The sequence below is a fragment of the Lepisosteus platostomus genome, chromosome 5, assembly GCF_059453375.1.
Source record: "Lepisosteus platostomus isolate fLepPlt1 chromosome 5, fLepPlt1.hap1, whole genome shotgun sequence".
In the NCBI taxonomy this organism is placed as follows: domain Eukaryota; kingdom Metazoa; phylum Chordata; class Actinopteri; order Semionotiformes; family Lepisosteidae; genus Lepisosteus; species Lepisosteus platostomus.
Window position 1 is genome coordinate 38,261,273 of NC_142615.1, and position 27,912 is coordinate 38,289,184.

General features: G+C 41.2%; 3 protein-coding genes, 1 long non-coding RNA gene and 5 other non-coding genes across 9 annotated transcripts in view; 3 read left to right on the forward strand and 6 right to left on the reverse strand.

Moving 5' to 3' along the window:
* The window catches only part of LOC148666183 (antigen WC1.1-like), a 648,305-nt gene that overhangs the window by 423,205 nt on the left and 197,188 nt on the right, over window positions 1–27,912 (reverse strand). The gene's annotated exons all lie outside the window — the stretch shown is intronic.
* LOC148666241 (CD5 antigen-like) overlaps window positions 1–27,912 on the forward strand; it is a 191,635-nt gene that overhangs the window by 45,168 nt on the left and 118,555 nt on the right. The window lies entirely within an intron of this gene.
* LOC148666246 (uncharacterized) lies at window positions 4,378–4,726 on the reverse strand. The gene is made up of 2 exons (XR_015936622.1): window positions 4,549–4,726; window positions 4,378–4,469 (listed from the first exon to the last, which is right to left on the reverse strand). It is a non-coding gene; the product is annotated as an uncharacterized LOC148666246 (long non-coding RNA).
* On the reverse strand, window positions 4,835–5,640 carry LOC148666247 (zona pellucida sperm-binding protein 3-like). Its single transcript, XM_088632908.1, has 4 exons — window positions 5,535–5,640; window positions 5,340–5,457; window positions 5,054–5,154; window positions 4,835–4,976 (listed from the first exon to the last, which is right to left on the reverse strand). The coding sequence occupies exons 2-4, from the start codon at window positions 5,451–5,453 to the stop codon at window positions 4,835–4,837; spliced, it is 357 nt and encodes a 118-aa protein (XP_088489034.1). The 5' UTR covers window positions 5,454–5,457; window positions 5,535–5,640.
* On the reverse strand, window positions 11,954–12,025 carry trnaw-cca (transfer RNA tryptophan (anticodon CCA)). Its single transcript has one exon. It is a non-coding gene; the product is annotated as a tRNA-Trp (tRNA).
* Window positions 13,264–13,337, reverse strand: trnan-guu (transfer RNA asparagine (anticodon GUU)). The gene has a single exon. It is a non-coding gene; the product is annotated as a tRNA-Asn (tRNA).
* trnaw-cca (transfer RNA tryptophan (anticodon CCA)) lies at window positions 14,944–15,015 on the reverse strand. The gene has a single exon. It is a non-coding gene; the product is annotated as a tRNA-Trp (tRNA).
* Window positions 25,006–25,093, forward strand: trnay-gua (transfer RNA tyrosine (anticodon GUA)). The gene is given in 2 exon segments: window positions 25,006–25,042; window positions 25,058–25,093. It is a non-coding gene; the product is annotated as a tRNA-Tyr (tRNA).
* trnaw-cca (transfer RNA tryptophan (anticodon CCA)) lies at window positions 26,274–26,345 on the forward strand. The gene has a single exon. It is a non-coding gene; the product is annotated as a tRNA-Trp (tRNA).

Consider the following 27,912-nt stretch of genomic DNA (forward strand, 5'->3'; position numbering starts at 1 on the left):
AATCAAAACGGTTCTATAAAAGACCTGTGTCAGCTGTCGGTTCGCAGTCTGGACTCTAAATCCACCGATCCGATTTCAAATCTTTCTAACACCTGAGCTGCGGCTTCTATCGAGTAGTGATTCAGGAGAACATTATGATAATCAAATAGATGAAACGTTTAATATATTCAGGTGGGTATTTACGTCAGCATGCGTATCTTCGAAGGAACAAGTAATACTGTAGGTTTATTCCATGCTGAAAAGAGAAGAGAGAAAACAAACCTGAAGAAGGTTTCACAGCTGAAATGTTGTGTTTTTTCTCTTAAGTCTCTTTTCAGCATGGAATAAACCTATTACTTGTTTCTTTAATATATTGTTCGGTTTGACTCAAAATGCTTTACTACTACAAGAGAGAATTATAGTATGGAGGATGAGACAAATCTATGATTTCTTGGAAGAAAATGGTTTTTCTGTGCGTTCTAAATGAATCGAAACTTTAGTGCGACATACAAACCCTTTGTCTTTTATATAATATAATAAGATATAATATTTTTAAACAGACAAGTATAGAAAACATTTTTTTTTCTTAGAAATTTTGGCCGGGGGCAATGTATTACTAGTAGTGGCGCTGAGGTCACTATGGTGCAGTTGAGCACCGTAAGATTAGGGCCAGTGACGTAATGTATAACGCATCTGACTTCGGCTCAGAAGATTGTAGGTTTGACTCCTGCCTGACTCATGTTGCTTTTAAACCAATCAGGGTCCTCAGTAGTAGATTTCCTTTATGTAAATAAACTGCAGCTGAAAGCTATAGAAAACATGTTGGGTAAATTGCAATGAACTGTCGAACTGTTTTGCACGAAGCTGCGGACTACTTAACACTGTACTGTTTGAAGATCAGCTCCTGCTCTGAGCTCAATAGCAATGCAAAACTGCGCGTAACAAAGCTGGCGAGCAGCTGAATGTGTGCTCAGTAGTCAGTAAGGTGCTGAGGGTTCAGTACTGCCGTTGTTCTAATTAGCACGAACTGCACAGGCTCTGAATCTGACCACTTCTATGGAAGCCTGTTTCCGCCAGGGAGTAAAAAATAACGCGCTATGGTATCTCAGAATTCCGACTTAGTAACTGAGAATTGTGACTTAAAAACCCAGAATTCCGACATTATATATCGTAATTGCGACTTTATATCTCACATTTGCGGCTTCGAAATAGCCCATATTTCATTGTCTGTCCTTTTGTTATTGTAACGGATTGGGGTTCAAGGGCTTGTGCCTTTGCCGCTCCCACCCTAGATCATGTTTCACTGCATTGGCTCGAACCCAGGCCTTGCCAGCTGTCGGAATTCTGAGATACCATAGTGCGGAAACGGGCTTCCATACATTTCAATTAGTCTGATCAGTGTAGGACAAGTAAATGTAGAATTATTACTTTGTCTGTCTCTTGTTTGTATATAAATGAATGTCTCTGACAACTTAATGTTAGTTTAAGTTCCCCTCGCCGCTCCCACCCTAGTTCATGCCTCACTGCATTGGCTCGAACCCAGGTCTTGCCAGCTGAGCTAAAGAAGACCTTTTTTTAAGTAAAAAAGGACATACAATGGAAATATGTAAAAAGTTTCAGCTTTTATAATTGTGAATTCTTCTGGATGTGAAGTGACTATTTCTGTATTATGTTTCATATTCTGTCTCCGTTTTTCTATTTCTGGTGTTTAAATAAAATAGAAATTTAAAAGCCCACCGTCCACTATTCCATCCAGGTACTATGGAAGCCTCACTAGCGGAAATGGGATTCCATAAAAATTAGTGTAATTTATTTGATTTTTATCAGGACACTGTACAAGACAAGTCTTCAGGCCTATAGATCCCATGATCTTGTACGATTCATCAATATAGTGTAATGGAACGGCCAACATACAATTTGTAGTTCAGGTGGGTAGCTGCGTCAGCATGCGTAGGCTGCAAAGGAACAAGTAATAGGTTTATTCCATGCTGAAAAAAAGAAGAAAGAAAATATGTTTTGGCCGAAACGTACCAGTAAACTTTACAGATGAACGCCTGGAATAAGTTAATATTACTTTAAAAAATAAATAGTCGTGCTACAATACTCCAGTTGAAGTCACGCTTCTAGCTTTGCGGTACTCTGGTGCATCACGAATTTATGTTTGAATTTTTGTGGATGAACTACTATAGGTGTACCCTCGCTCACTTTCTTTAGCGACAGTCGTTGCTCTTCATCCGAGTGATGTATTTGCCTGTTTTTCAGTTCACTTCCCTGCAAGGAATATTTACCTCAGAGCTCTCTTTCACAGACTGCAGGCGCTATGTTTGTTAACAGGTGTTATAGTGATGACATCTTTCTGTATGATCAGGACAGGAGCTGCAGGTCCACTGTGTTGTGGCTGCAGTACAATTTTAGTGTATTATTATAATACTTTTTAACAGTGACAGATTCTTAAGATCACGAGGTGTTTACGATATTATTTCAGTATTAAGCTGTTACTGCATTCGGAATTGTCCCATAGGATTCAGTGTTCCATAGTTTAGCACTAAACTGCTTAGTCTATTGCAGGAATTGTACTTAGTCCTGTCCTGTAGTGTCCTCTAGAGGGCAGCAGCTGTTACCTTGGGCTCATTGTGATTACTAAGCAGGGGACTAAAGTCAGCAGACGAGCGCGTTGCAAATCAGTATTAATCTGGCATACAGAGCTGCATACAAATCTCTGGATCATCTCCAGTTAATGTGATGCTGTTCGTACCTTGCAATTGACCCAATCTGACTACTGGCACCAACAACCCTGTTATTACAAATAAACTTCTTGTGTACCTACTGTGATACATAAGTTTGGTGGAGAGGTTTGGCAGCCCATATTCAGTCAAAGGTGTGTGTGCAGATCACTGTGATATATAGGCATCAACAAACTGACAAATACAATATTAAATGTTTAACTGATAAAACCCAAATGAACCAAACCTGTATAAATTAGTGGTGAAAAGGAGTCTTTTTATAAAGCAAAAGGTCTCTGATCCTTTGGTAAGAACGATGGGTATTGTCCTCAATATTAGAAATGAATCCTTGAGCACTGCTGTTGTACCAACGGTCCATAAAAGTGCTGCCATTACCCCCCTCCCATAAAAGCCTAGCATTACCCTTTCTTGTAGAACGTGCCGTCACATTTCAGTTGCACCTCAGTAGGAGTTTGATCTATTATCACCCTACTCCCCACCTCATAACCGTCGCTCTTCTAGTTCTGGTCTCCCAACTGTCCCCCAAGCCCCTCTACACTGTATGGGTGACAGGGCCTTCTCCTGTTATGCCCCCAAGCTCTGGAACTCTCTCCCCAAGGATACCAAAGTCACCTTCCCTAACCTCCTTCAAATTCAGACTCAACACCTTGTTCTGTAGAAGAGCCTTTACTGAACTGGTTCTATTCTTTACCCCTCTGCTTCTACTTTTCTTGGTACCACCATCCACAGTCTCCTTTGTCTATTGGAATAGTTTTATCCTGTGTATTCTTATTGTAATTTTGTCAAGTGCTTTGAGAAGCCACCTTTGGAAGCACTATATAAAATAGTTTATTCTAAATCTTTGGAACTTTAATAGGGCAGTGCAGTAGGGCTAAAAATTGACAGTGTTAGTGGACCAGCAAGATTTGTGCAAGTTATAGGTAGTTACAAAGGAAGACTAGGATTCACTTGAAATTCATGACATGGGACACTAAAACAGTGAAGAGGCTTTGTGTAGTAAGCTTTCAGTCTCAATCTACACAGTCTGTGCTGCTGGTAGAGGTGGTTGTGAACACCTGTCTTCCCAGTCAAGTACTGGGATCTCCAGTCTCAATCCTAATACTTCTCATGACTGTCCACTACCACTGCTGTGAAACCAACACCCATAAGACAAGACCTCCAAGATTCTAACTGTACCATTATTCATGGGTGTTCACGCACCAGTATTGTTCCTCTGCTAAGCAAGGGAAGGCCTACTTTACACCAAGCCCCTGTTGACAATTCCTTCCTTGTGTTTCTTTCACGCAGTTAGTGCAGCCTAGAATAGGACACCAGATCTCACTCTTACTGGGCACTACAGTAGCAACTCACACTCCATAAGCACTACCCCTCTCAGAAATGGGAGGATTTCCAGTATATTGAACACCTCTGACACCCCCCCCACTAAAAAAAAAAAGTCACACTGCCCTGCCCAAGGAATAGTGCGGCCATCTTCCCCTAATACAATGCTTTTATTACTCCAGCCATTTTCAGTCCTCATTGGCAGCAATATGGGAAGCATTCCTGAAAGGGGAACCCCCACAAATACTTCCATTTATTAATGGGTCTCACTTCCCTTGAATCTCTCCACCCCATTCAAACCTATAAACCATAAAGAAACAAGGGCAGGCAGAAGGGTCTTTCACAGCTTTATTGAGATGTTGCCATTACAAGGCAAGTGGAGGCAGGAGAGTCACAAGGGCCAGGCTGGAGCCTTCATTCAGGCACCTGGGGAGGAAGAAGGAGAACAATCCAGCTGAACTGCAGGACACCCACCCCTACAGGAGCTCCTCCTGCCAGACCCTACCTGTCCACTGGCCAACATCTCCAAAGTCCTCTGCTCCCTCCACATCCTCACTGGTGCTCTCAGCATCTTCACTGGAGCTCTGAGGGTCTCCCTCCTCATCCTCAGTCCAGTCAGCTCCCACATCCAGAGGAGCTTCTACTGGTGCCACAGCCACCTGACTGCTGGTCACCAGGCTCCTGGTACCTGTGGAGAAGTAACACCCAGGAGTGAGGGATCTGCTATACCCAGAGACCCACAGTGATGCTACTCATCTAAACAGTCCCTTTGTCCAGCACGGGATCATTCCTCAGTTGTCCAAGCATGGTCGTCTCTTGGGCAGAGATGCATCCACAAGGGATAGAGAACCAGACCCACCTTCATTCCGGCTGCCAGCACACCTGGACTCACAGCAGGCACAGACCTCATGGTCACCATACAGCTCCTCCCACCTGGAGGAGAGGAGGACAGGTGAGGCCTCCACCTGGCATGTCCCAGAGCACCCTCAGCAGGCTCCTTGCAGAAGTACCTCTTCGCCTCCCTGTTGTAGGTGCAGGACATGGTCCCTGGTGTTGCTTTAGCAGGAGCCACAGCCATGACACAGTGCATGTACAGCTCAGTCACTTCATGCTGCAAGAGGGAAGGTCACAGCATTAAGGGATCAAGGCCAATAGAGGGACAGAGAAGGACCTTCTGCCATCTGTGAAGGCAAGCTGGCAGCTCTAGGCACTACAGCTGCCACACTCTGGTTCACATCTAGATCATGGATGGAAAAGCAGACCATGGATCAGTAGAGCAAGAAGGCTGAGCAGCACCTTCCTGGACAGCTTCTTCTGGAAGAGGAAGGCATCAATTGTGAAGCGGAGCACATCCTTCTGCTTGGAGGGGACAAACCTGGACAGGCAGCCATCTGCCTTGCTGTCCACCATGCACCTGGGGACAAGGACAAGGATGAACCCCTGCAGGCTCTCGGGGCTCCTGCCCACCTCTCCTCCCAGAAGGGGCCGTACCCCAAGTTGTCGATCACAGGGAAACGGGGCTGGGAGTGCTGGTCCGGTTTCTCCGTTACGTAACACGAGTGGATGTACAGCCTCTGCTCCACTGTGGCAAAGTAGGCAGTGGCCTGAAGTACATGGGCTGACCCAGGAAGTACTTATCCTTAGGAGAGAGCCAGACCCAGTGGGCTGGAGAGAGAGGCAGCATTACACCTGCACACAGCACCCCCTGCAGGCAGGAGGAGCCACTCGCTCAAGGAGCTTACAGTTGGTGGTGAGCAGCACAAAGCTGTGCTTGTTCTTCAGGTCCTTGAAGAAGGTCCTTCTCCTGGCCCACGTGGTGACATAGCCAACCTTGTAGGAGTAGTGGAACCTGCAGGACAGAGGGGATGAGGGGCTTCTGGACACTTTCCCAGCAGCTTCTCAGCAGCGGCAGAGCCCTGCCTACCTGTTGTAGGAGCACTTGACCGGCACAGAGAAGGGAATGAAGCGATGCACAGGTGCACTGGAGGAGGGCAGGGCATAGCGGAGAGTGTTGGAGTACACCAGGCGGCCCTGGACAACCTGCAGGGTCACAGAGGAAGGGATATTCCCAGGAAAGGCAACCCCGACACTAGCCCTACAGCTCACATCGATACACTGCCTGTAGATGAAGACCCGCTTACCAATCGCTCGGTTCCGCACTCATGAAGCCCGTAGATGAAGTAGAAGTAACTGCGTGTGGTTCGGCTGACGCTGCAGTTGCCCAAAGTCACCTCCGATGGCCGACAGCTGAAGCCGAACAGGAGCCGACTGACCCTCACGTACATCCTGCTGGAGGAGCACCACAACAGCCACTCCTCGGGTGCCCCCGATGGACGGGCGAGCCGGCTGCTGCCCTCGCTGGGGATGAAACAGGACGCTCTTGATGTAGGCGGGTAAAGGGCGGCTGCCGGCTTCCGGCTTCATCTTCTCCTTGTCGAAGTAGGGCGAGTACGCGTCTCTGGACACAGGAAGGCAGCGAAAGTCGGGAGCCAAGGACTGCGAGTCGTTTTCGCTTGCAGACAGGTCTTCGGAGGGCGCTTCTGCCAGGCTCAAGTCCTCCAACTGGGCTGCGTCTTCAGGAGCCGGGAGGTCGGCCTGGAGCGCTAATTCCCGAGAGTCCCAGCCAGCCGGCCCGGCGGAGATCAGTGCAGGGAGCCCGGCCCCTGCGCACAGGCACAGCACAAAGAGAAACGAGCGCATTGCCAAATTGACATTCCGCTAAACTGCTACAGAAGTAAGACAAGTAAACTACCAAACTGTTAAAGCAAGAAAGCATAAAGTGTGAACGCGGTGACTAGGTTTTTATACTAGCAGGACTATGCTACCACACACATGGTCACACTACCGCTCAATCAACACAATCAATTACATACAGAGACCCGGATTGTTCTCAGCGTCTAATTAGAACCTGCTTCCAGTCTGAGGCGGGACTCCGTGAAGCCGCCTGAACACTTTCCCGTGTGTATCTGAGCTCAGCAGAGGAGTTCCACGCAATTTCGACAGAATTAAATCACCCACACGTGTAAAATTTGCTCAGATTAATTTATTGTTCAATTAGTTTCTAATTTCCGAGGACAGTGTGTTAAACTCGCTGTCAGACAGAGTACGGAACATGCGACACGTCCGTCCACACTTTCTTTTATCGAGGGGGCTGTTCTATCAACACGTACCGCAATGAAAATAATTTTACTATTTTTCACGTGTAATGTCATATTAAAATGTGTAATACAAGCATTTCTTTGCTTCCCGGTAAAGAAATACTGATCAGCTTTTGATATGATCTGATAATAATTTGTCTGATTTTCCAGAGATTGCTTTTGCTTCGCAGCACTGAGAACCAATGGAAGCCCGTTTCCGCCAGGGAGTAAAAAAAACGCGCTATGGTATCTCAGAATTGCGACCTAAAAACTCAGAATTCTTACTTTATATCTCACATTTGCGGCTTCGAAATAGCCCATATTTTATTGTCTGTCCTTTTGTTATTGTAACGGATTCGGGTTCAAGGGCTTGTGCCTTTGCCGCTCCCACCCTAGATCATGTTTCACTGCATTGGCTCGAACCCAGGCCTTGCCAGCTGTCGGAATTCTGAGATACCATAGTGCGGAAACGGGCTTCCATACATTTCAATTAGTCTGATCAGTGTAGGACAAGTAAATGTAGAATTATTACTTTGTCTGTCTCTTGTTTGTATATAAATGAATGTCTCTGACAACTTAATGTTAGTTTTTAATTTAGTTTTAGTTTTACGATGTAGGTCATGCGTTGACATATGCACGAGCATACGAAATGTCTCACTCCTGATTCAGCTCATGCTCCATAGGAGAGAAGCGATTCCTCCTGCTTCTCATACAATCATTTTTATTCTTAATCATAATTTTCTTTAGTTATGATCAATATTGAACTTTTTCTAAATAAAACGACAATAATCAAACATGCAGGCAGACTTTTAAAAAGTATTAGGAGTTGACAGGGTGCACCTTAGGAATAGTCGTTAGAAAATGTGAGAAAAGGAAAGTTATGTAAGCTCTCACACACAGTATTAGAGATTGGCATCTGATTGTAAAAAAAAAACTACCCGTCTCCCCAGCATTTAACGGTGCTGTTGTTTTTATTTTAAATATTTATATATTGTTAGCATTTTAATGAATTGTTAAAAGATTGATATACAAATCGCTAAATACGAAACGTAAAAAATCCAACTGTAAGCAATTGACCATTCATATTCCTGAATTTTAAATCCCTATGTTTATCTGTGTCCAAGTGCCTGGTGCAGCTATTTTGAAAGCAGAGTCTATGATTTATTGCGGAAGTGCATTGTTGCCACCACGGAAGAAAATCCAGAATTCTCCTAATTAAGAAATACAAAATTATCTCCTAATTGCGAGATAGCAACGATATCATGTGTGTATATGAACAACCTGTTACATTTGCAATGGCAGTACCTACAGACTATCGAAAGGTTTGCTGGCACTGTGGGTTTAGTGTTCCTGACAATGTGCACGCTGAGAAATGCATACAGACTGACTTTCTTCTCGGAATGAAAAGGTTACCGTTTATACCTCATGTAAACACAGTTTTAACCATTATCACACTCATATATATGAATTAAGAACGAATGTGACCAGGAATCCATTGTACCGCTTCAAACTGAAAGTCAGATATTTAGTCTCAAAACTACATAACTCAAGATTTTTTTTTCCTTGATGGCAGCATTGGCTTCTGTAATTTAGATTCAACCACTGAAGAGGTTGGTTTTGTGTTTTTAGCTATTAAACATAACTGGTAATTTTAAGTCAGTTCTTGTTACTCTTTCCGCTCGAAAGAGCTGTATTAATACCGGCGCACCTGTCTCCACAGGAAAGTTATTGCTGTTCCCAAACCAATGTACTGCAGCTTGTGGCCACGTGTTCCTGCTGTCAGCCTGTGATACCATGTTCGTCCACCGCTAGAAATATTACTGCTCCAGTACAAGAGTAGAAGAGGAAACAAATGCAAACACCGTTTAGAAAAAACACACACGTCTCAGGCCTTAACCATGACAAGGACGGGATTTGAACTTAGAAGAGCAGAGTACAATGGATTAGCAATCCAAAAAGTGACTCCTGTTTAATTTTCTTTTCGCTTGCTCAATTTGTAGTACGCTCCTCAATCCTTACAACCGATAAACAAAACGGCTTAATGTGCCACAGCATTCTGCTGCAGGTACGGGTTGCACCGTGTATTAGGCGAACCCGAATGGAATATTTCAAATATGTGAAGAATTTCATGAAACCTGAAAAAAGATGATCACTGCCAATGTCAACAGTTCAGATTCTGTAGGTAGCTTCAACAGAACAAAACGATCTGAAGCCGCAATAATTTCAGAGTGTATTGTGACACTCTAACCATGCTGTTGCTATTACTGCTACTTCTGCTGCAGTTGCTTTAAACTCTACTCAGCGGGCAAGTAAAGTTGTACAAGGAATAGACTACTTTGAGCCGTCCAAATTCCATTATGTGAATTTAAGATTTTTTTTATTAATAACAGCATGAGTAATACAATGCATGCTCAGAAACGTTACTTATAAGCTTATGAAGCAACAGTGTTTCGACAATTTGTGGTCTTCAAAAAGTAAACGCTGAAGTTTTTATACTTCCTTGTGAGCAGATCACCTTTGATTTTGAAAAGGAAAACTTACTCCCCTGTTGCTTTCATTGCAATATCTGAATCGAGACCCAAGCGCTAAGAAAGCTGAAAAATGCAGAAGTAATAAACCCGATTTTAATTTAGATACACATTTTCTAATGCAGCCTTCATTACAAGACACTCTATTTCTCGAAAGTGTGTTATGTAAAAAAGAGGAAAACGAAAATATATGGATGACAATATTTAAAAGATGAAGATTTTACTTTTGAGAAATTGTCATTTTATGTATTTAGACGCTTTTCAACCGCTGTTTTTAGAACTTTGCTGTGCTTCCTGAATCATTTTCAGTGTTATAAACTGGGTGTGGAGATAGCGATCACTTTGTAGAGCAGTTGATAGGCTGGAGCTGTTCAGACTACTCTTGTTATTTCTCAAACGCTTCCATCATTTTTCTTTCATGATAGGACGCGAGTGTGTACATGTGTTTGGTTTTCGTTTCACTGATTCTCGTTGAAGATTTGGGAATTAACGAAGAAAGAATCAGTAACCAGGAAGGCAGAAGCTTTGGTTCTCAACGATCTTGAAGACGCCCATGTAGAGCAGCGTGTGATGATTTGTACTACAAAAGACCAAGTGCTCAGTGACGTCTGCGTTTACCGTTGAAACTTTTCATCTCAAGTGCAAAAGCAGTTGTGTTAAACATAGCTGAGTGGCGCAGCAGAAGCTTGCTGGGTCCATAACCCAAAGATTGATGGATCAAAGCCATCCTCTGCTATACATGTTTAATGCACGACTGATAAGCACACCATCAGTTTAATGATGTGCATTGAAACTGATTTCTTCTCTTGTGTGTGCAAACTTTACACTTACGGTGCTCTTTAATCTTTACAATTATGCAGATGCCCAAATGTTTCTTTGGTTGTTCTGACATCCTTTATAGATTCCTCAAATCCTTCAAATGAACATCCATATCAGCACAGTTATGTTTATATCTTTTAAAATTAAAGTACATACAACACAAATATCAATGTACATTTGTACTGTGCTCATTTAATAATGATTGTCAAGTTCTCCAACAACTCTGTTATAATTTTAAAATATTTTTGCTAAGGATACACAACGGGTGTATAAGGCATTCTAACTACAGCCAGCTGAAGATAAAATTCCACACGTGAAAATGGTTTCACGCACATTTCATGCAAAGTTCAAAAGGGCTTTTAGCGGAGATTATGTTACATCGAAACAATCCGAAGCGCGTACCTGACCACCAGCCCTTTGTATAACAGCTGTACAAAGACACACTCCCGTGCATAAGGAAATGTTGTGCTAAGCAGAAGTGAGTTAACATGATCCGTGACCTAATATACCAGAACAAATACTCACCCAGCAAGGTCTGCTTTACTACAAGAGAGAAGTAGAGTGAAAGACGTGATCATTTCACGCCGTTGTGGAACAAAACGCTTTTTTATTGGAATTCTAAATCAATTAGAAATTCAGAGCGACACATAAAGGCTTTGTCTGCTTAAAAGTGATGATTTTTAAAAACTGATAAAAATGTAGAAAACACGTTTCTCACGTAGAAATTTAAGATGGGGGTGGGGTATTACTAGGAGCGGCGCTGAACTCACCATGGTGCAATTCATTTACGTGACGGGCTGGTGGTTTAATGGATAACGCGTCTGATTTCGGTTTATTAGATTGTCGATTCGACTTCTACCGGGGTTGTGTGATTTAAATCAGGCTCCTCAGAAATAGATGTCCGTTATGTAAATGAACCGCACCTGAAAGCAAACGTTGGGTCTGGGTTCCTTTCTTTCCTGCATGAAATAGCAAATCGTTACAAAAAAAAAACACCAACTAATGTCCAATGGCGTTAGTCATTTAAGTAAACATGAATATACTGTAAGGTCTTGGTACATGGGAGTGGATTTCAACCACAATTAAAAAAGGGCAAATTATAATTACAGGCTTCAGACACTTTTTCAAACAAAAAAGACCAAACACTCCCTAACTTTCAGGTTTGCTTGAACCTGTAACAAAAAGGGGGTCTGAAGCTTCCATTCTCTGATGTCACTGTCTCTAAAGCCGGGCGTGATGTTTCGCGGATATGCAGTGTGCCTTTTCTCTTGTCGTGTTCATGATGATTCGCTGCATAAGCTCCTGATTGGGTGTTCTGTACTGCGCTGTTACTTCGTTCAGATTACCTATGTGGTGTACAGATAAAACCCGACTGCGTGGTGTAGTTTCCGGGGTCGGCACCAACAGCACCTGCAAACTCCTCAGCTGACCTCGACGTGATTTGAACACGCAACCTTCTGATCTGGAATCAGACGAGCTACCATTGCGCCACAAGGTCACTCGCCACAAGTTCTTTTAATTCCCCCAAAGAGAACAATCAGCGTCCCTGAAAAATATTTTTTTTCATTATCTTCTGTGAGGAGCGCCGCTCTTCCAACGAGAGTCTCTTCTTCCCAGACCACAGATTATTCTTCCCGCCCGGCTCTCTCATGGAGAGCAGACACACCGTCTCCACTAATGTGTTTTCTACATCTATAGATCTGACCCCCTACAGCCCCGATATTCCTGGACAGGATATTTACCACCAGCCTCGTGAACTTCTCATCTTGACCTCTCCCAGGAGGAGCACAATTAACACAGAATCCTCTCTCCATTTAGCAAATAACACAAAACACTGTTTACCTGTCAAGACAGAAAACCGGGCTGCTCCAGGTGAGGCTTAAACTCACAACCTCGGCATGAGTCCACTGAATATGTCATTTTACATGGCCTGAACCAGGAAAGAGATTGGAAGTCAAGAAGTTATGGTTTTGTTTTAATACTTGCCTACTCTTTTAATTTTTCGGTCAAATCTTTTATTTGGGAGTACTTTCAATGGATGTTAATCTTTGTCCCGATGCACGATTCTGGGCCATGGTGTATCTTGAATAATGTTCTTATAGGCTTCAGTTTGGAAAAGTGCGCTCTTCATAAGCTACCGAAACCGCTAATGGTTACATAACACTTAATGCAAAAGCAACGTTCGGGTTTGAAAAAAAAAATATTACTTGCTATGAATACAAACACTGTTACAGGAGGCGTGTTAGGGCTATTTTAGCTTAGATCATCAATTCATCTTACATTTCTTCTCCATCTATATCAACAGCGTCATCGCTACTGAGCGCTAAAGGCAGGTCCTGGCAATACAATCTTCTTTAGAAAACATTTTTAAAACTATTTCCACTATCATACATAAAGTAAAAGATACCGATTGCACGCAACTCATAAAATCTCTTTTCCAGGGACGTAACAGTGCTTGTCAAATTCTCAAACAAATCTGCGTTGTATTTCTAAACTCTTTTAGCAGAGGACGCAACAGGAGTATAAATGATATCTCCCGCAAGCCATTCAAAGATACTTTTCCAAGGGTGAATATGGATTTCTGGGGAGTAGCGGTGTTGATCACTATTGGACTTCCCCGGTCTCAAGTGTTGTTGTTGGACACGGGCAAAAGACTCGCATTTTCTGCAAATATAAAGAGGGTTAAGGTTTCGGCTTTAGCGGAGACAGTGTTTACATTGACAATAATAAGAAGATCGTCCCTGGGTGGGTTTGAACCACCAACCTTTTAGTTAACAGCCAAACACGCTCGCCGATTGCACCACAGAGACTGATGAGAGAAGTTTTTCTCCATTCGCACTTTCCGGTCAAAAAATAAACATTGCTTGCATTTTCTTGCCAGTCGGCAATATTCCTACTGCTCTGATAGCCAAGAATTACATTTCATTTTTCACAAGCTGTATGAATTTCTTGAAAAACAAGTTGTTGCAGAAAGGAAATGCATTCATGTTTTAAACTAAATCAAGCCCTATGCGGTTGTCCAAGATGGTAGTTTCTGCACAAAAAGACAGGAAGAAAGGCACAGCTGGGATGTGGAGCCAGGATCTCCAGTTAACAAGACAGGTACTTAAACCGACTCAGCTACGGTGCCAGCAGAATTCTCCTCTTTTATAGCCGCTTGGACACACCGCTCTGAGCCATATGGGTTCACTAATCCCTGAGTCTGCCGGCTGAGCAAGCTGCCTCCTTTACACGGAACAGGCGCCCTGACCGTAAGAGAAATGAAGAGAAATGGCTTTTATCGGGCACTTTTCATGTACAATGCGCTTGACATCTCCCAAGGAGGACAGAGTTCATTAACGACACTTTTCCTTTCTTTCTTCTTTCTGTACACTTTGATGAAACAAACGAGAAATCATGTAAGGGAAAATGTCTTTTTTCATGGAGAAAACATGCACCGGGAAATGTTGTGTTTAGAAGAAGTCAGTTAACATGAAAAGTGACCTAATTTACCAGAGCAAATGCTCACCTAGCAAGATCTGCTTTACTACTAGAGAGAAGTAGAGTGAAAGACGTGATCATTTCATGCCGTTGTGGAACGAAACGCTTTTGTCTTGGAATTCTAAATCAATTAGAAATTCAGAGCGACACATAAAGGCTTTGTCTGCTTAAAAGTGATGATTTTTTAAAACTAAAAAAAAAATGTAGAAAACACGTTTCTCACTTAGAAATTTAAGATTGGGGTGGGGTATTACTAGTAGAGGCACTGAACTCACCATGGTGCAATTAATTTACGTGACGGGCTAGTGGTTTAATGGATAACGCGTCTGATTTCGGTTTATAAGATTGTCGATTCGACTTCTACCGGGGTTGTGTGATTCAAATCAGGCTCCTCAGAAATAGATGTCCGTTATGTAAATGAACCCCACCTGAAAGCAAACGTTGGGTCTGGGTTCCTTTCTTTCCTGCATGAAATAAATCGTTACAAAAAAAAAAAACACCAACTAAAGTCCAATAGTCCAATAGTTAGTCATTTAAGTAAACATTAATATACTGTAAGGTCTTGGTACATGGGAGTGGATTTCAACCACAATTAAAAAAGGGCAAATTATAATTACAGGCTTCAGACACTTTTTCATACAAAAGTGACCAAACACTCCCTAACTTTCAGGTTTGCTTGAACCTGTAACAGAAAAGCGGTCTGAAACTTCCATTCTCTGATGTCACTGTCTCTAAAGTCGGACGTGATGTTTCGCAGATGTGCAATATGCCTTTTCTCTTGCCGTGTTCAAGATGATTCGCTGCATAAGCTCCTGACTGGTAGTTCTGTACTGCGCTGTTATTTCGTTCAGATTACTTATGTGGTGTACAGCTAAAACACAACTGTATGGTATAATTTCCAGGTTCAGCACCTGCAGCACCTGCAAACACATCAGCTGACCTCAACCTGATTTGAACACGCAACCTTCTGATTTGGAGTCAGACGCGCTACCGTTGCACCACGAGGTCACTCACCATGTGTGCTTTTAATTCCCCCAAAGAGAATAACAGTAATGCGAGAATAACAGTAGTATTAAAACTACTACTACTACTGTTAATTCTCTAACAGTAACACTATAATTATATTTAATATTAACATGAATATGAACATTAAAACTAAAACTATCAGTAGCGCTATCATCATTAATGCTCACATGAACACTAGCATTAAAACAACCAGTTGTACTCTCATTAATATTAATATGAATACACTAGTATTAGTATTTGTTGCTACCCATGACGTCACATCGCTCTTTGTGACGAACGCGATACACCTAGACGCGCACAGTGACATGGCGCCTGTCCCCGTGGTTACCATACTTATGATTTATAAACACGGGAAAAAATACATGTAAACTGTTACTTACATACATTTATCAACTTGGAATATTTTTTTTTAGCTCTAGGATACAGTTACCTAAATAATAATAAGAATAATCATTGTTTAATTTCGGTTTGAACATTTTTTACACTAAACGCACTACGGTAATTGATCGATACAGTCTTTATTGACTGTTTTCTAGATATTTAAAACAGGATCAAAACCAGAAAAAGAATCAGTACTCACCAATCGGTGAAGCTAATTGTTTATTCTACGGTTTTTTAATTGAATTAATTGGTTTTCGATAGATAAGTGATCAATAAGTCTCCTCCGTGCGCACCCTGCACCTCCCGCGGTCTTGCTCTCTGATCCAGGCGCTCAGGCTGGTGTCTGTGATGTCACAGCGCTCTTTGTAACAGAGCAGAGCGCGTCTCCGCTGGAGGAGACTCCTGTCCGGAGCCTGGGGGGCTTTTCTTACAGATATAACATCCCCCCCAAAAAAGAACACACCGGGCTGTGAAGAGAAGCGAATCATAACAGTTGTAAAAGGAGAGCGACAAACCAAGGAATGAAATTCATTAAACAGGAAAACAAATAGTTTACTTCGCAGATTAATGTGTTACAAGGCATACCCGTGTGGAGCAGTAGAGAACGAGCACAAGTCCCTGTAATAAGTGCTTTTAAATGTATTAAACGAATTATCAGAGTATAGAAGCCAGGAGGATCAGGAACCTGATCCTGGAGGTTAAAATGTGTATCCCGGTTTTATTTCCAGCCTGCTCTCAGTTCCATAGGTAGTCTGATTACCTGTTACAATAATTCATCTAATTGTAAATTTATAAGACTGTGAGACACCTGTGAGAGACATATGAGAGCTGGTGATTCCCTGGGCTGGTGTGGAATCACACACAGACAGGTCTTCTTCTGTGTGATCTGAGTCCCACTGCTGAGAGCTACAGACTGGTCAACTGGTCACTACTGTAGACACGACCATCGGCCCATTGGCTACTAATAATCAATATACAGTGTACTGACCAAAGTGTCACTACTTCTGTTTATTACATAAAAAGATAATTCCACACTCACGTGTGTTATAAAACATTTATAAAACATGTTTGGAGACTGACATACAGTAAAGAAAGTAATACTGAAGGGCTGGAGGTCCTGGAAAGGGTTAATAGAAGCTTCTTGCTTCTGACCTGGAACAGAGTCCACAGCTGACAGATCAGTGAGTCTTGAGCCCAGTTCACAGAGAGGAGAACCAGGAGCTCTTCTCTGTCTCTAAGTGGCTGTGAGGAAGGAGAAAATGGGGAGATGTGACCTGAGTCCAGGCTGTTCTGTCTGATATTATTCATGTAACAGCACTGATTGTCTGAATGTCCTCTGGTTCTGGATTGACGGATAAAAAGAAGTATGGAGCTTCTGTCCGATTGTCTCTGAGCTGTGAATCTGACTGAGAAGAGAATAATGATTTTTTATTCTGCCTCTGATAATTTTTCTCTTTGCCAAGTGGTGTTACATCCCCTTCAGAAACTCTGCACAGACTGTCAGAGTGAGAGAAAAGTAGAGAGATGGACATATAAGAGCACACGCGGCGAGAGATACATACGTCTTGATTTACTTTGAACCAAGTGTTCATTTCCTTTGTGGAACAAGTTGTTTCTGAACTTCAAGAAATTCATACAACTTCTGAAAGATAAAATATAAGTCTTGCTAATCAGGACAGAAGAAATACCGCAAGAAAATGTCAGTGATTTTTCTCCTTTTAACGGAAAGTGGAGAAAAACAACGGCAGTGCATCTCCGTCAGCTTGATTTAGCTTAATACAAGTATTCACTTCATTTTCTGTGGATTACAGACTGCGAAAGATGAAATAAAGTTATTGGTTATTCATGGTCAGTGCAGAAGAAATACTGCCGGCTGGCAGGAAAATGTCAGTATTTTATAATTCTTTAACTACAAACGTGTGAACGGCAAAAAGCAACGGGAGTGTGTCTCTGTGCAGCTGTTAAATGAAGGGCTGGTGGTTCAAACCCACTAAGGGATGAGCTTCAGACTGTTCCGCTGTAACCATAATCTCTGCTAAAGCTTGATGGGATTTCTTCGCAAGCCCTCTTGAAATTTGCAGGAAATATCTATTTTACTCATGTGGAACTACAAGTAAACAATTAAGTACCTGTCAATGTCCAAGAAAACCATTTTCACGTGTGGAATTTTATCTTCAACTGGCTGTCAGGAGAATTCATTTATACACCCGTTGTATCCTTAGCAAAAATATTTTAAAATTAGAACACAGATTTGTTGGAGAACTTGACAATCCTTGACAATCATTATTAAATGAGCATTATACAAATGTGCGTTGATATTTTGTATATGTACCTTAATTGTAATAAAATTAAACATAATTGCTTTGATATGGATGTTCATTTGAAGGATTTGAGGAAACTATCAAGGATCTCTGAACAACCAAAGATATATTTGGGGATCTGCTATTGGTAAAGATTAAAGAGTACTGTAAGTGTTAAGCTTGCACACACACGAGAGAAAAATCAGTTTTAATGTACTTCATTAAACTGATGGTGTGCTTATCAATCGTGCATAAAATGTACGTAGCTAAGGATGGTTTCGATCAGTCGATCTCTATGTTACAGGCCCAGCACAGTTCCACTGCGCCACTCTGCTAACAGTTGTCTTAGTGTGATTCAACACAACTACTCTATCTTTGCTTTCTAAAAGTGCGCCCGAGATGGAAAAGTCTAAACGGTAAACGCAGACGTCACTTTGAGCACTTGGTCTTTCATAGTACAAATCATCACACGCTGCCTTACATGGGCGTGTCTTCAAGATCGTTGTGAACCAAACCTTCTGCCAAACTGAATCTTTCGTCGTTAATTCCCAAATCTTCAATGAGAATCAGTCAAACGAAAACCAAGCCCATGTACACACTCGCGTCCTAGCGTGAAAGAAAAATGATGTAAGCATTTGAGAAATAACGAGAGTAGTCTGAACATCTCCAGCCTGTCAACTGCTCTACAAAGAGATTGCTCCCTCTACACCCACTTTATAACGCTTTAACTAACGTGATACCGGAGTCAACAAGCATACTTTTAGAATTTGATTAAAAGGGAATATAATATGGAATCGCGTATCTCAAGAATTTAATAACGGTATGATTATATCCGTGTTCTGCGGCAGGGCTGTGTAGGGCTGTTTCACCTACCTGATCATGCGAGCTGCCTTGTAGCCTACTGGTCTAGGTGCATGACTACCAACTGGCAGGTTGTGTGTTCGAATCCAGCTAGTGCTGGACTTTTCATATTTATTTATTTTTTAATCGCGTAACATAAACATATTACCGTATGCAAACTGTACTGTATACAATATGTAGGAACAAGTAATAGGTTTATTCCATGCTGAAAAAAAGAAGAAAGAGAACACAACGTTTCGGCCGTGGAGCCTTCTTCAGGTGTGAAGAAGGCACACCTGAAGAAGGCTCCACGGCCGAAACGTTGTGTTCTCTTTCTTCTTTTTTTCCAGCATGGAATAAACCTATTACTTGTTCCTTTGCAGCCTACGCATGCTGACGCAGCTACCCACCTGAACTACAACTGTATACAATATGTATATTTAATGTCTTAACTGTGCCCGTTTAAGTATTGAATATTCATATCTAATTTTACTACTGAAGGGAAATCAACAAACATACAGTATATGGCTGGTCTCGGTACTTTAAAGAAAAAAATACACACCAGTATTCCATTTCTCCCTAAACATTGTAAGCTTCGAATGAAACCACTAAATAAAGACATAAATATAGAAATCTTAAGATTTGTTTTATTTAATGTTGGTAGCAGGATGAACTTTCAGAGTGTATATTTTATATGTTAACAGTGAAAAAGGTATTTAGAAATGAGTTATTTCAAGATGAAAAAGAAAACATACACGAAACATGGTTTCATTACGACCAGAATCGGTCTTGAGATATTTTTAACTTGATTTACAGTATTTGAGAGGTATGTCTTAACACCGATACTACAGTGCTTAAGTACTGCTCACGTATGTTTCTAGGTTTATATTATGCATTTCATACGGTCAAATTACTTTTGAGCAACTAATAAGAAGCGCGAAACGGTATGCGTTTTAGTTTCGTTTTGTGCTGGAACCCGTGGATTGATTAGACATATCAAGTACATACAAGTCATTTTTTAAATTTTGTAGTTCGTCTTGAAAAAATGTTACGAGTACATCATCTATCAACAATTACACAGGTTCTGTTTCCATATTGCGGATTTTGGTGAGGTATGTGGTGTCTCCGGGGGAATAGTTTATGTAAACGAAGGTCGTACTTACACCACACTTTACTGTCCTCCGATCCGTGGCGTTTCTTCCAACAACTGTCTTCCTAATACAGTCCGTAATCCGTTCCCTTAGTCCTGATTTGTTCCGAGTTCCAAAAGCTCGTAATAAAGACAATCCGCGATGTATCCTAAACCAGTGTCCGTAATCCAAAATCGTAAACCTTTCTCCTTGCAGTAGTTCGTTAGCCCGATCCTTAACATCCACCTCTTTCCACTCTTTTCCTCCAAAACACATTCACCTTACCGGCTTCCGCGCTGTTCACTGCCTCCGGGCCACTTATATCCCGGTTCCTGATGCGTCTCAGCTGTGTCTCGTTGTCTCTTAAGGTAGACCCTTTCCATCTACTGGTCAGCTGATTCTTTTTGTCCGCCATCATGCTAAGGTCCATCTCTAGCATTTTCAGCGTTTCGTTTCGGAAGTACCTGTTAGAGATGACCCTTCCCCGTGTCCTCTTACAGTATTATCAAATCCAGTGGCACTGTGTTTTAGTTTACTGAGTCCCATGTCACATGGTCTGTGATTGAAACCTGTAAAACCGGTTTAATTCGTCACAGCCAGCACTCTTCAGGTGTGAGGGTCTGCTGCTCAGAATGAAACGCTAAAATGTTTGTGTATATTCTAATGGTAGTGGGGGCAGGGTGTGTGGGAAAAGGTTTGGTTGAAATTGCATTGGAGATCTATGTTCTTCACACCTGAAACATTTTCTCTGAAAGCATTTTCTTCGCAGTTTAACCGATCTTGTTACAGCATGTTACAGTTTACTATTATTAACCATATTAATTTTAAGTGCTTAATGTAAAATCTTGTAAAAATATATTTTCATTGTTCAAATATACATTAAGTCTGACTATCATATAATAAGTTAAATACAAAACTAAAGAAAAAATAGGGTTAAATATCATTCAAAATATTTTGCTAACAATGTTAACTGTTTATGAATAATAAAATGTATTAACTAAGGAGTAGGATGGCACAGTTGTTAGTATGTTTTTTGTTTTGTTTCTTTTTCATAAATACAACAGTAGTACCTGATGTCTCAGTGGCTTTCAAAATAAAATTATGCATGCAAACCTGTGAACTAGAAAGATAACTAAGATATCCATCCATTATATTCCATAATATCCATGAAATATATGGCGCTGAAATACAGTATGTGTGACGCATAAAAGACACCAAGGGATTGGGTGAGCTCCCATCACAAAAAAAAAAACTGCGAACCTGCACTACAGCGACCATAGTACAGTTTGGAGACCAAGGCGTTTTACAGGAAGAGACGGGGTGCTTCTGCCGCCCCAGCTTCCAAAGAGCGAAGGGTAAGCAAATACAGCAGACTTCATCTGAAATACGCGATTACAGCGCATATTACAAGGTATTATTGCCGTTTTGAATTTTAAATTCAATTATAATTATTTCTTCGTAGCCTGTTCTTCAAGAAAACACCGCACAGGCAAAACGATCTACCACCAGGACAGTAAAAAAGAAAGCGGTAAGACGGAAAAAAAGAAAAGTTTATTTTGACTTCTGTTCCGCGACTGATGAATACTACTGTGTGACTTTATTTCTTACATGAATTATGTTATTTTGCCACAGGCCGTGGGTCTCTGCTCTCGGCCACTGGCCAGGGTGCCAACCTGTAGAAGCAGCACCTGTATGGAGACATTTCGGCAGCAGCGGGAGCATTACGATGCATTACTGGGGAGGATTGGGAGGCTAGAGTTCCAGCAGTCAAACAGTTGAGCAGCTGTCTCCCGAAAAGTGCCTCTCCCCGCCACGCAGGCTGCAATGCCTGGCGGAAGCTCTGCCCCCCGCAGAGCACACACCGCCTCAGGACACTCCATCCCGGCCTCTCAGTTCAACACCGCGCAGGAATCTGTTGATGCTGTCCCCGCCGGCTATCTCCCCCCAGGAAGCACAGCGGAATTCACAGATGCCAGTGGGACGAATAATTCTCCCAGATGTCCAGCTGCTACCCATCACCCAGGAGATGGAGGGGGGGTTGTACTTGCAGTGCATCGGCATAGACGGGAAAGCAAGAGCCGACCGCTACGCCGCCCTCGTGTTTCGAAATCTTGTGACTTTTGAAATTTACTGGGGGTGGACCACGTCTGTAAATTTCGATGGGTCCAGAGGCAAAAGTGCCTTGCCTTGCAATCTCCGGGAAACCATTAGTACGATGGTGAATCGGAGATTCTCAACCCTTGCTGCGTACGACTGGAAAAGAATTCGTGATCGGATCAACGAAATGCTTCGTAGGAGGAGGCGGTCTTTTCCTCTTGTCTAACAGTCTGTCCACAAACAAAACATTCCTGTTAGACAAGAGGAATTGAAAAAAAAACAATTTTGTCAATGAAAACCGGTGTGTGTGTCTCTTCCTGCTGGATGTCCCTCTCACAAACTGCTGAATGAATAAAATCATTTTATTGAAAACGAGTTTGCGATTGTCTGGTCTTTAAATTCTTGAGATACGTGATTCCATATTATATTCCCTTTTAATCAAATTCTAAAAGTATGCTTGTTGACTCCGGTATCGCGTTAGTTAAAGACTTTGATGCTTAAAATGTTTAGGGAGAAATGGAATACTGGTGTGTATGTTTTCTTTAAAGTACCGAGACCAGCCATATACTGTATGTTTAAGTTCCAAAATTAATATCGTTTATGGGCTTCACACGCGTTGCAGTATGCTCAGGCACTAAGTAAAAGGAGATGCTTCGTATTGCTTGACTAATTTTAAAAACTAAGTTATAAATGCAGACGCTCCCTCGGTGCGCTGCTCTGGTGCGTCGGCTCCTACACAGTGCCTGTCTGCCGTAAGCGTTACAATATACATACCCAACACTGCTTGTACCCATCTGTCATGCAAATAAAACACCTTGAATTGAATTGAATTGAGGGGAGAAGGGGGGAATACTAAAGCCAATACTGGCTCAATGGGCTTTGACGTGCTAATGCGTTGGTTTAACAGTCCGGGTGTGGCAGGCTTCCAATGTCAACTCGACTCGATTGGAAGACAATGAACATATTTTAGCCCTAAATGAATAAATAGCAAACATGGTTTACATAAAATACATTTTTCCAAGAAAGTTTATAATAATACGATCTATAGTTGAAATCTGAGCCTACTTTAAAAATAAAGGAAAAGCATTTTCAGAGAGCAATCACGCTGTGTTTATGTAGAAAAAGTGATTAGGTTTATGAGCAATCTAATTACCTATTCGCTTAAAACGCTATATAAAATAAAGTTTATTTAGAGATGAATGATCAGTGTCGCAGTTTAAATAATGTGAGTCAGGAAACTAACACAGCGCCACCGGATTTAATAACGCAATAAAAACGCTATAAAATAATGTGACACAGTACAGCACAGTACAATAATACTGACCATGACTTTAGAAGCATAAATTACCTTACACTCAATTTAAACACAAGCTGTCTTTCTGTATGAACCTCTAAGCTGGTTCATACAGAAAATGTAGAAATGCATTAGCCTGATTATGATTAAAAAACACATAATTAAACACGCGTTTGCGATTTAAATCAGAACACGATTTAAATCAATATAAATGTTTATATTGTAACGCATACTGTCCAGCCTCCATTTCTCTATAAAAATTTACTCTGTTGCACACACACACACAATAGAAGCAGGAACCGCTGTCAGAAGGGAAGATATGTTCAAAATATCGCAAATATCGATCATGTTGCGATATTTTGATTGATTGTCCATAATATCGCTTACCTATTTTTTCGAAGAAATGTTTGTTAAAAGAAAAGTCCAGCACAAGCTGGATTCGAACACACAACCTGCCAGTTGGTAGTCACACACCTAGACCAGTAGGCTACAAGACAGCTCACATAATGGTGAAACAGCCCTGTCGCAGTACACGGATATAATCATACCGTTATTAAATTCTTTAGATACGCGATTCCATATTATATTCCCTTTTAATCAAATTCTAAAAGTATGCTTGTTGACTCCGGTATCACATTAGTTAAAGACTTCGAAGCTTACAATGTTTAGGGAGAAATGTAATACCGGTGTGTATTTTTCCTTGTGATATTTTAAGCTCTAGTTGAATGATAGGTGTCGCATTTTAAATCATTTTCGTAGCTAGAAATTATGAAACGCCCTGTTAAAAGCAAGGGAGTTTTTATGCCTGTTGAAGTAAAACAAAATGCCTGACAAAGTATGGCTTGGACAGATTCCAAGTGCTTGTACAAATGTGCTAAAGAAATTATACTTTGAGTATACAGTTTGTCCAAAGTCATCCATTATTAATACTATTAGTAATATCTTCAGTAAAGGCTTTGATGCATAAATATTTCTGATAAAGGTAGGTTGTGTACTTTTGTCCAACTGAGCAATCTTGCTTTCATAAAATATACCAACATTTTAATGACTGATGATTAACATGCTGTAATACACAGTTCAAAATTAAAGGCTCAAATGCTGTACATGAGAGGTTAAGCTCCCCCTGGCGGTTTTACAAGGCGACGCCGGATAGTTAGTCACGTGACACACGTGAATTGCGTGATAACGCAACACGCCCACCGGGGTATGCCGCGAAATACCTCACCCATTTTGAATGGCTGCATCTGTATAGTTAAAGGTCTATTATACATCAAATAAATATTTTATAGGTGTAGAAACTAGTAAATAAAGCCAATGATTTGTTTTAGAAATTTATTCTTAAAATATACAATTATTCACACCTGAAAAATATGTAGTTCAAATTATACATTATATACAATATTGTAATCAACAAATGGCTAATCATCATAAAAACACAACTAGTAAACTTCAGTTACAAATTCTAGTAACATGGCAATATATATAGTAATGACAAACAAACTAATTACATGAACACGCTAATATTTAACTCAAAACCACATTTCGATTCAAATATAAATTTTAACATTTACAACTTCTATATTTCCACGAAAATATAATTAATGTAGCACAAATGCTACTTTCTAAAAAAGACAGAATGAAACTGTTTGTTTTGTGTTTCATGGTGATCCTCCTCTCGATACTAATGCAATGTTTAATATGATCCCTCGAGAAACAAAAAGGAGTCCATTTCCGCCTGGAATGATTGATGCCCCATCAAACATTTTGTAATATTCCCGGAAGTTTATACAGTAGAATCCTGGTTCGTGGCTTAAATTCAAGGTAAACAAGACTAAGGAAACGAGTTGGAAACTTGATGTCGAACTGGGATTTAAATCACCCGGAACATTTCACTACATTGGCCAGTATGTGCCAGGGAGCATTTGACAACCCTTCGATAGCTCAGTTGGTAGAGCGGGGGACTGTAGTGGAGTCAGTAGGGAATCCTTAGGTCGCTGGTTCGATTCCGGCTCGAAGGAAGGTGCTTTTTGTGTACTTTAATCAAAGAGTAAAAATAGCTAATCTTTTTCACTCAGACATTGATCAAAAGCTCAATAACCGACGAAGCAGAGGCTCCTGTTCCAAAGTCAGCCCACGTCTGATTGTCTTGTTTTGGCCAATATCTGATCTTTGAATTAAGGGAATACTCTGTTTGCTTTGTAATTAAAAAAAAAACATACAGTACAAATGTCAATTTCATTTTGGTTTCAAGATCGCAATTTAGTGTGAAACATAAAAGCCAGCTGGATAAGCTTTATTAATTTCCCTCACGGGATCAATAAAGTATCTATCTATAAATCTCTTATACGTCATTTACAATGGCCTTTCAACTAATAGCCCGTGCAGGGATCAAACCCTAGCTGTTGGTACACTACGAGTTGCGTAAGGCTCTAACGCGCAGATGAGAAACTAACTTCTGCTTCTTCATTATATACACAGTGAGCTATATATATGCGAGCTTACTCCCTCCTACGGGCTCTGTATTTGTTAGCGGTACAAGACCGGACGTGGAGAAATGAAGTGAGGAGGGTGTGTACGTTAAAAGGCTCGTAGCGTCCCTGGAAGGGCTCAAACCACCACCCTTTTGGTTAACAACTGAGCCACAAAGACGCATGTACAGCTTAACACTTCTCGGTCTCAGTGAAAGTGATACACTACGTAAAATTTCCAGAGATTCATTTATTTTAAAAGGAAAATCACCAACAGCGACCGAGATCTACTGGAGTTTTTTCATTCTATACTGGGATTTCTGAAGGGTACCCTGTGAAAATACGAGTTTTGACGAGAAGGGATGGACATATAAGGTCAAAAGGCTTGGGGAATTGAACTTTAAGGTGAAGACTGCGGGTTCAGTAGCAGCAGAACCTGATCAGTATCAGTTGACTCCGATATACTTTGAAAATGAACTTGGGGATTTAGAGTCAGACGTGCTACCGTTGCACCATGGGGTACTTAATTTAAAAAAAAAAATAGAAAAAACAATCAGTGTTCCTGGATCTGTAATTGAGAACAACACCTGCACAAGAGCTGCGCAGGAAGAATAAAATGTGGTCTGGGAAGAAGAGACTCTCTTCGGAAGAGCTGCGCACTTCACAGTAGATTTTTTTTTTGTGAAGCTGATTTGTCTCCTTTCGGGAATTCAAAGGCACGGACAGCCGTGACTTCGTGGCGCAACGGTAGCGCGTCTGACTCCACATCAGAAGGCTGCGTGTTCAAATCACATCGAGGTCAGCTGTTACTTTTTCAGGTTCTGCTGGTCCTGAACACGGAATTCACACCATGCAGTTGAGTTCTATCTGTACACCATATAGATAATCTAAACAAAATAGAGCAGTACAGGACACGCAGTGTGGAGCTCACAGAGGCTTACAGTCTCCAGCATTGGAGTGAAGAGGAAAAAAAGAACTTGTTTTTTTTTTTTAAGAGAAAAGGCACAGTTCACATCTGCTTAACATCACGTCCAACTTTAGAGACAGCTACATCAGATAATGGAATCCCGGAAGTTTCAGATAACTTTTTTTAATACAGGTTCAAGCAAACCTGAAAGTTAATGAGTTTCCGGACACTTTTGTTTTATTAAAAAGTGTCTGAAGCCTGAGAATGTAATTTGAAAAAAAAAAAACCGCTATTGGACATTAGCAGGTGCTTTTTGTAACGATTTGCTATTTCATGCTGGAAAACAAAGGAAACAGACCCAACGTTTGCTTTCAGGTGCGGTTCATTACATAATATACATCTATTACTGAGGAGCTTGAATAAAATTTACACGAGCCAGGTAGAAGTCGAACCTACAATCTTATTATTCGAAATCAGACGCGTTGTTTATTAAACCGCTGGCATTTCACATACCCTGAATTTCCCCATAGCGTGCTCAGCGCCGCTACTAGTAATGCACCGCTCCGTCTAAAATTTCAAAGTGAGAAACATGTGTTTTCTGATTTTTTATGAGTTTTAAAATATAATCTCTTTAAATCAGACAAGGGGTTTATGTTTCGCACTGAAATTCCGTTTGACTGAGAATTCAAAGAAAGACTGTTTTCTTTCACAACACCGTATAATTATCACATCCACCAGACTCTCCAACCTCTCCAGACCTTGCTGGTTGAGCAATTGCTCCGATAAATTAGGTCACGTATCATGTTAAATCATTTCTTCTCAACACAACATTTCCTGGTGCACGTTTTCTCCATGAAAAAAAGACATTTTTCCCTTGCACGATTTCTCGTTTTTTTATCAAAGCTACAGAAATAAAAAAGAAGAAATAGTGTCGCAAAAGAACTCTGTCGCCCTTGGGAGATATCAAACGCATTGGACATGAAAATGCCAGATAAAAGCCAGTTCTCTTCGTTTCTCAGTGTCCGGGCTGCTATGTAAAAGAGGCAATTTGCTCTGAGTGCAGGTTCAGCGCTTACTGAACGCAGATGTCTCAGAGCGGTGTGTCCAAGTGGCTGTAAAAGGGGATGGTCGTCCTGTCACCGTAGCCTAGTTGCTTCTCTAGTAAACAAAAGAACCGGGATTCAAATCCCAGCCGTGTCTTTCTTCCTATCTTGTAGTACAGAACGTATCATTTCGGGCAAGCACAAAGGGCTTGATTTCGTTAAATGCATGTGTTCATTTCCTTTCTGGAAAACTTGTTTTTGATGAAATTCACACAGCTTGCGAAAAATGAAATTCAATTCTTGGTTATCAGTGCAGAAGAAATATTACCGTCTGGCAAAATAAACGGAAAGAGATTTTTTTTTAATCGAAAACTTGTGATTCGAGAGAAGACCCTACTAGTCAGTCTCTGTGGCGCAAT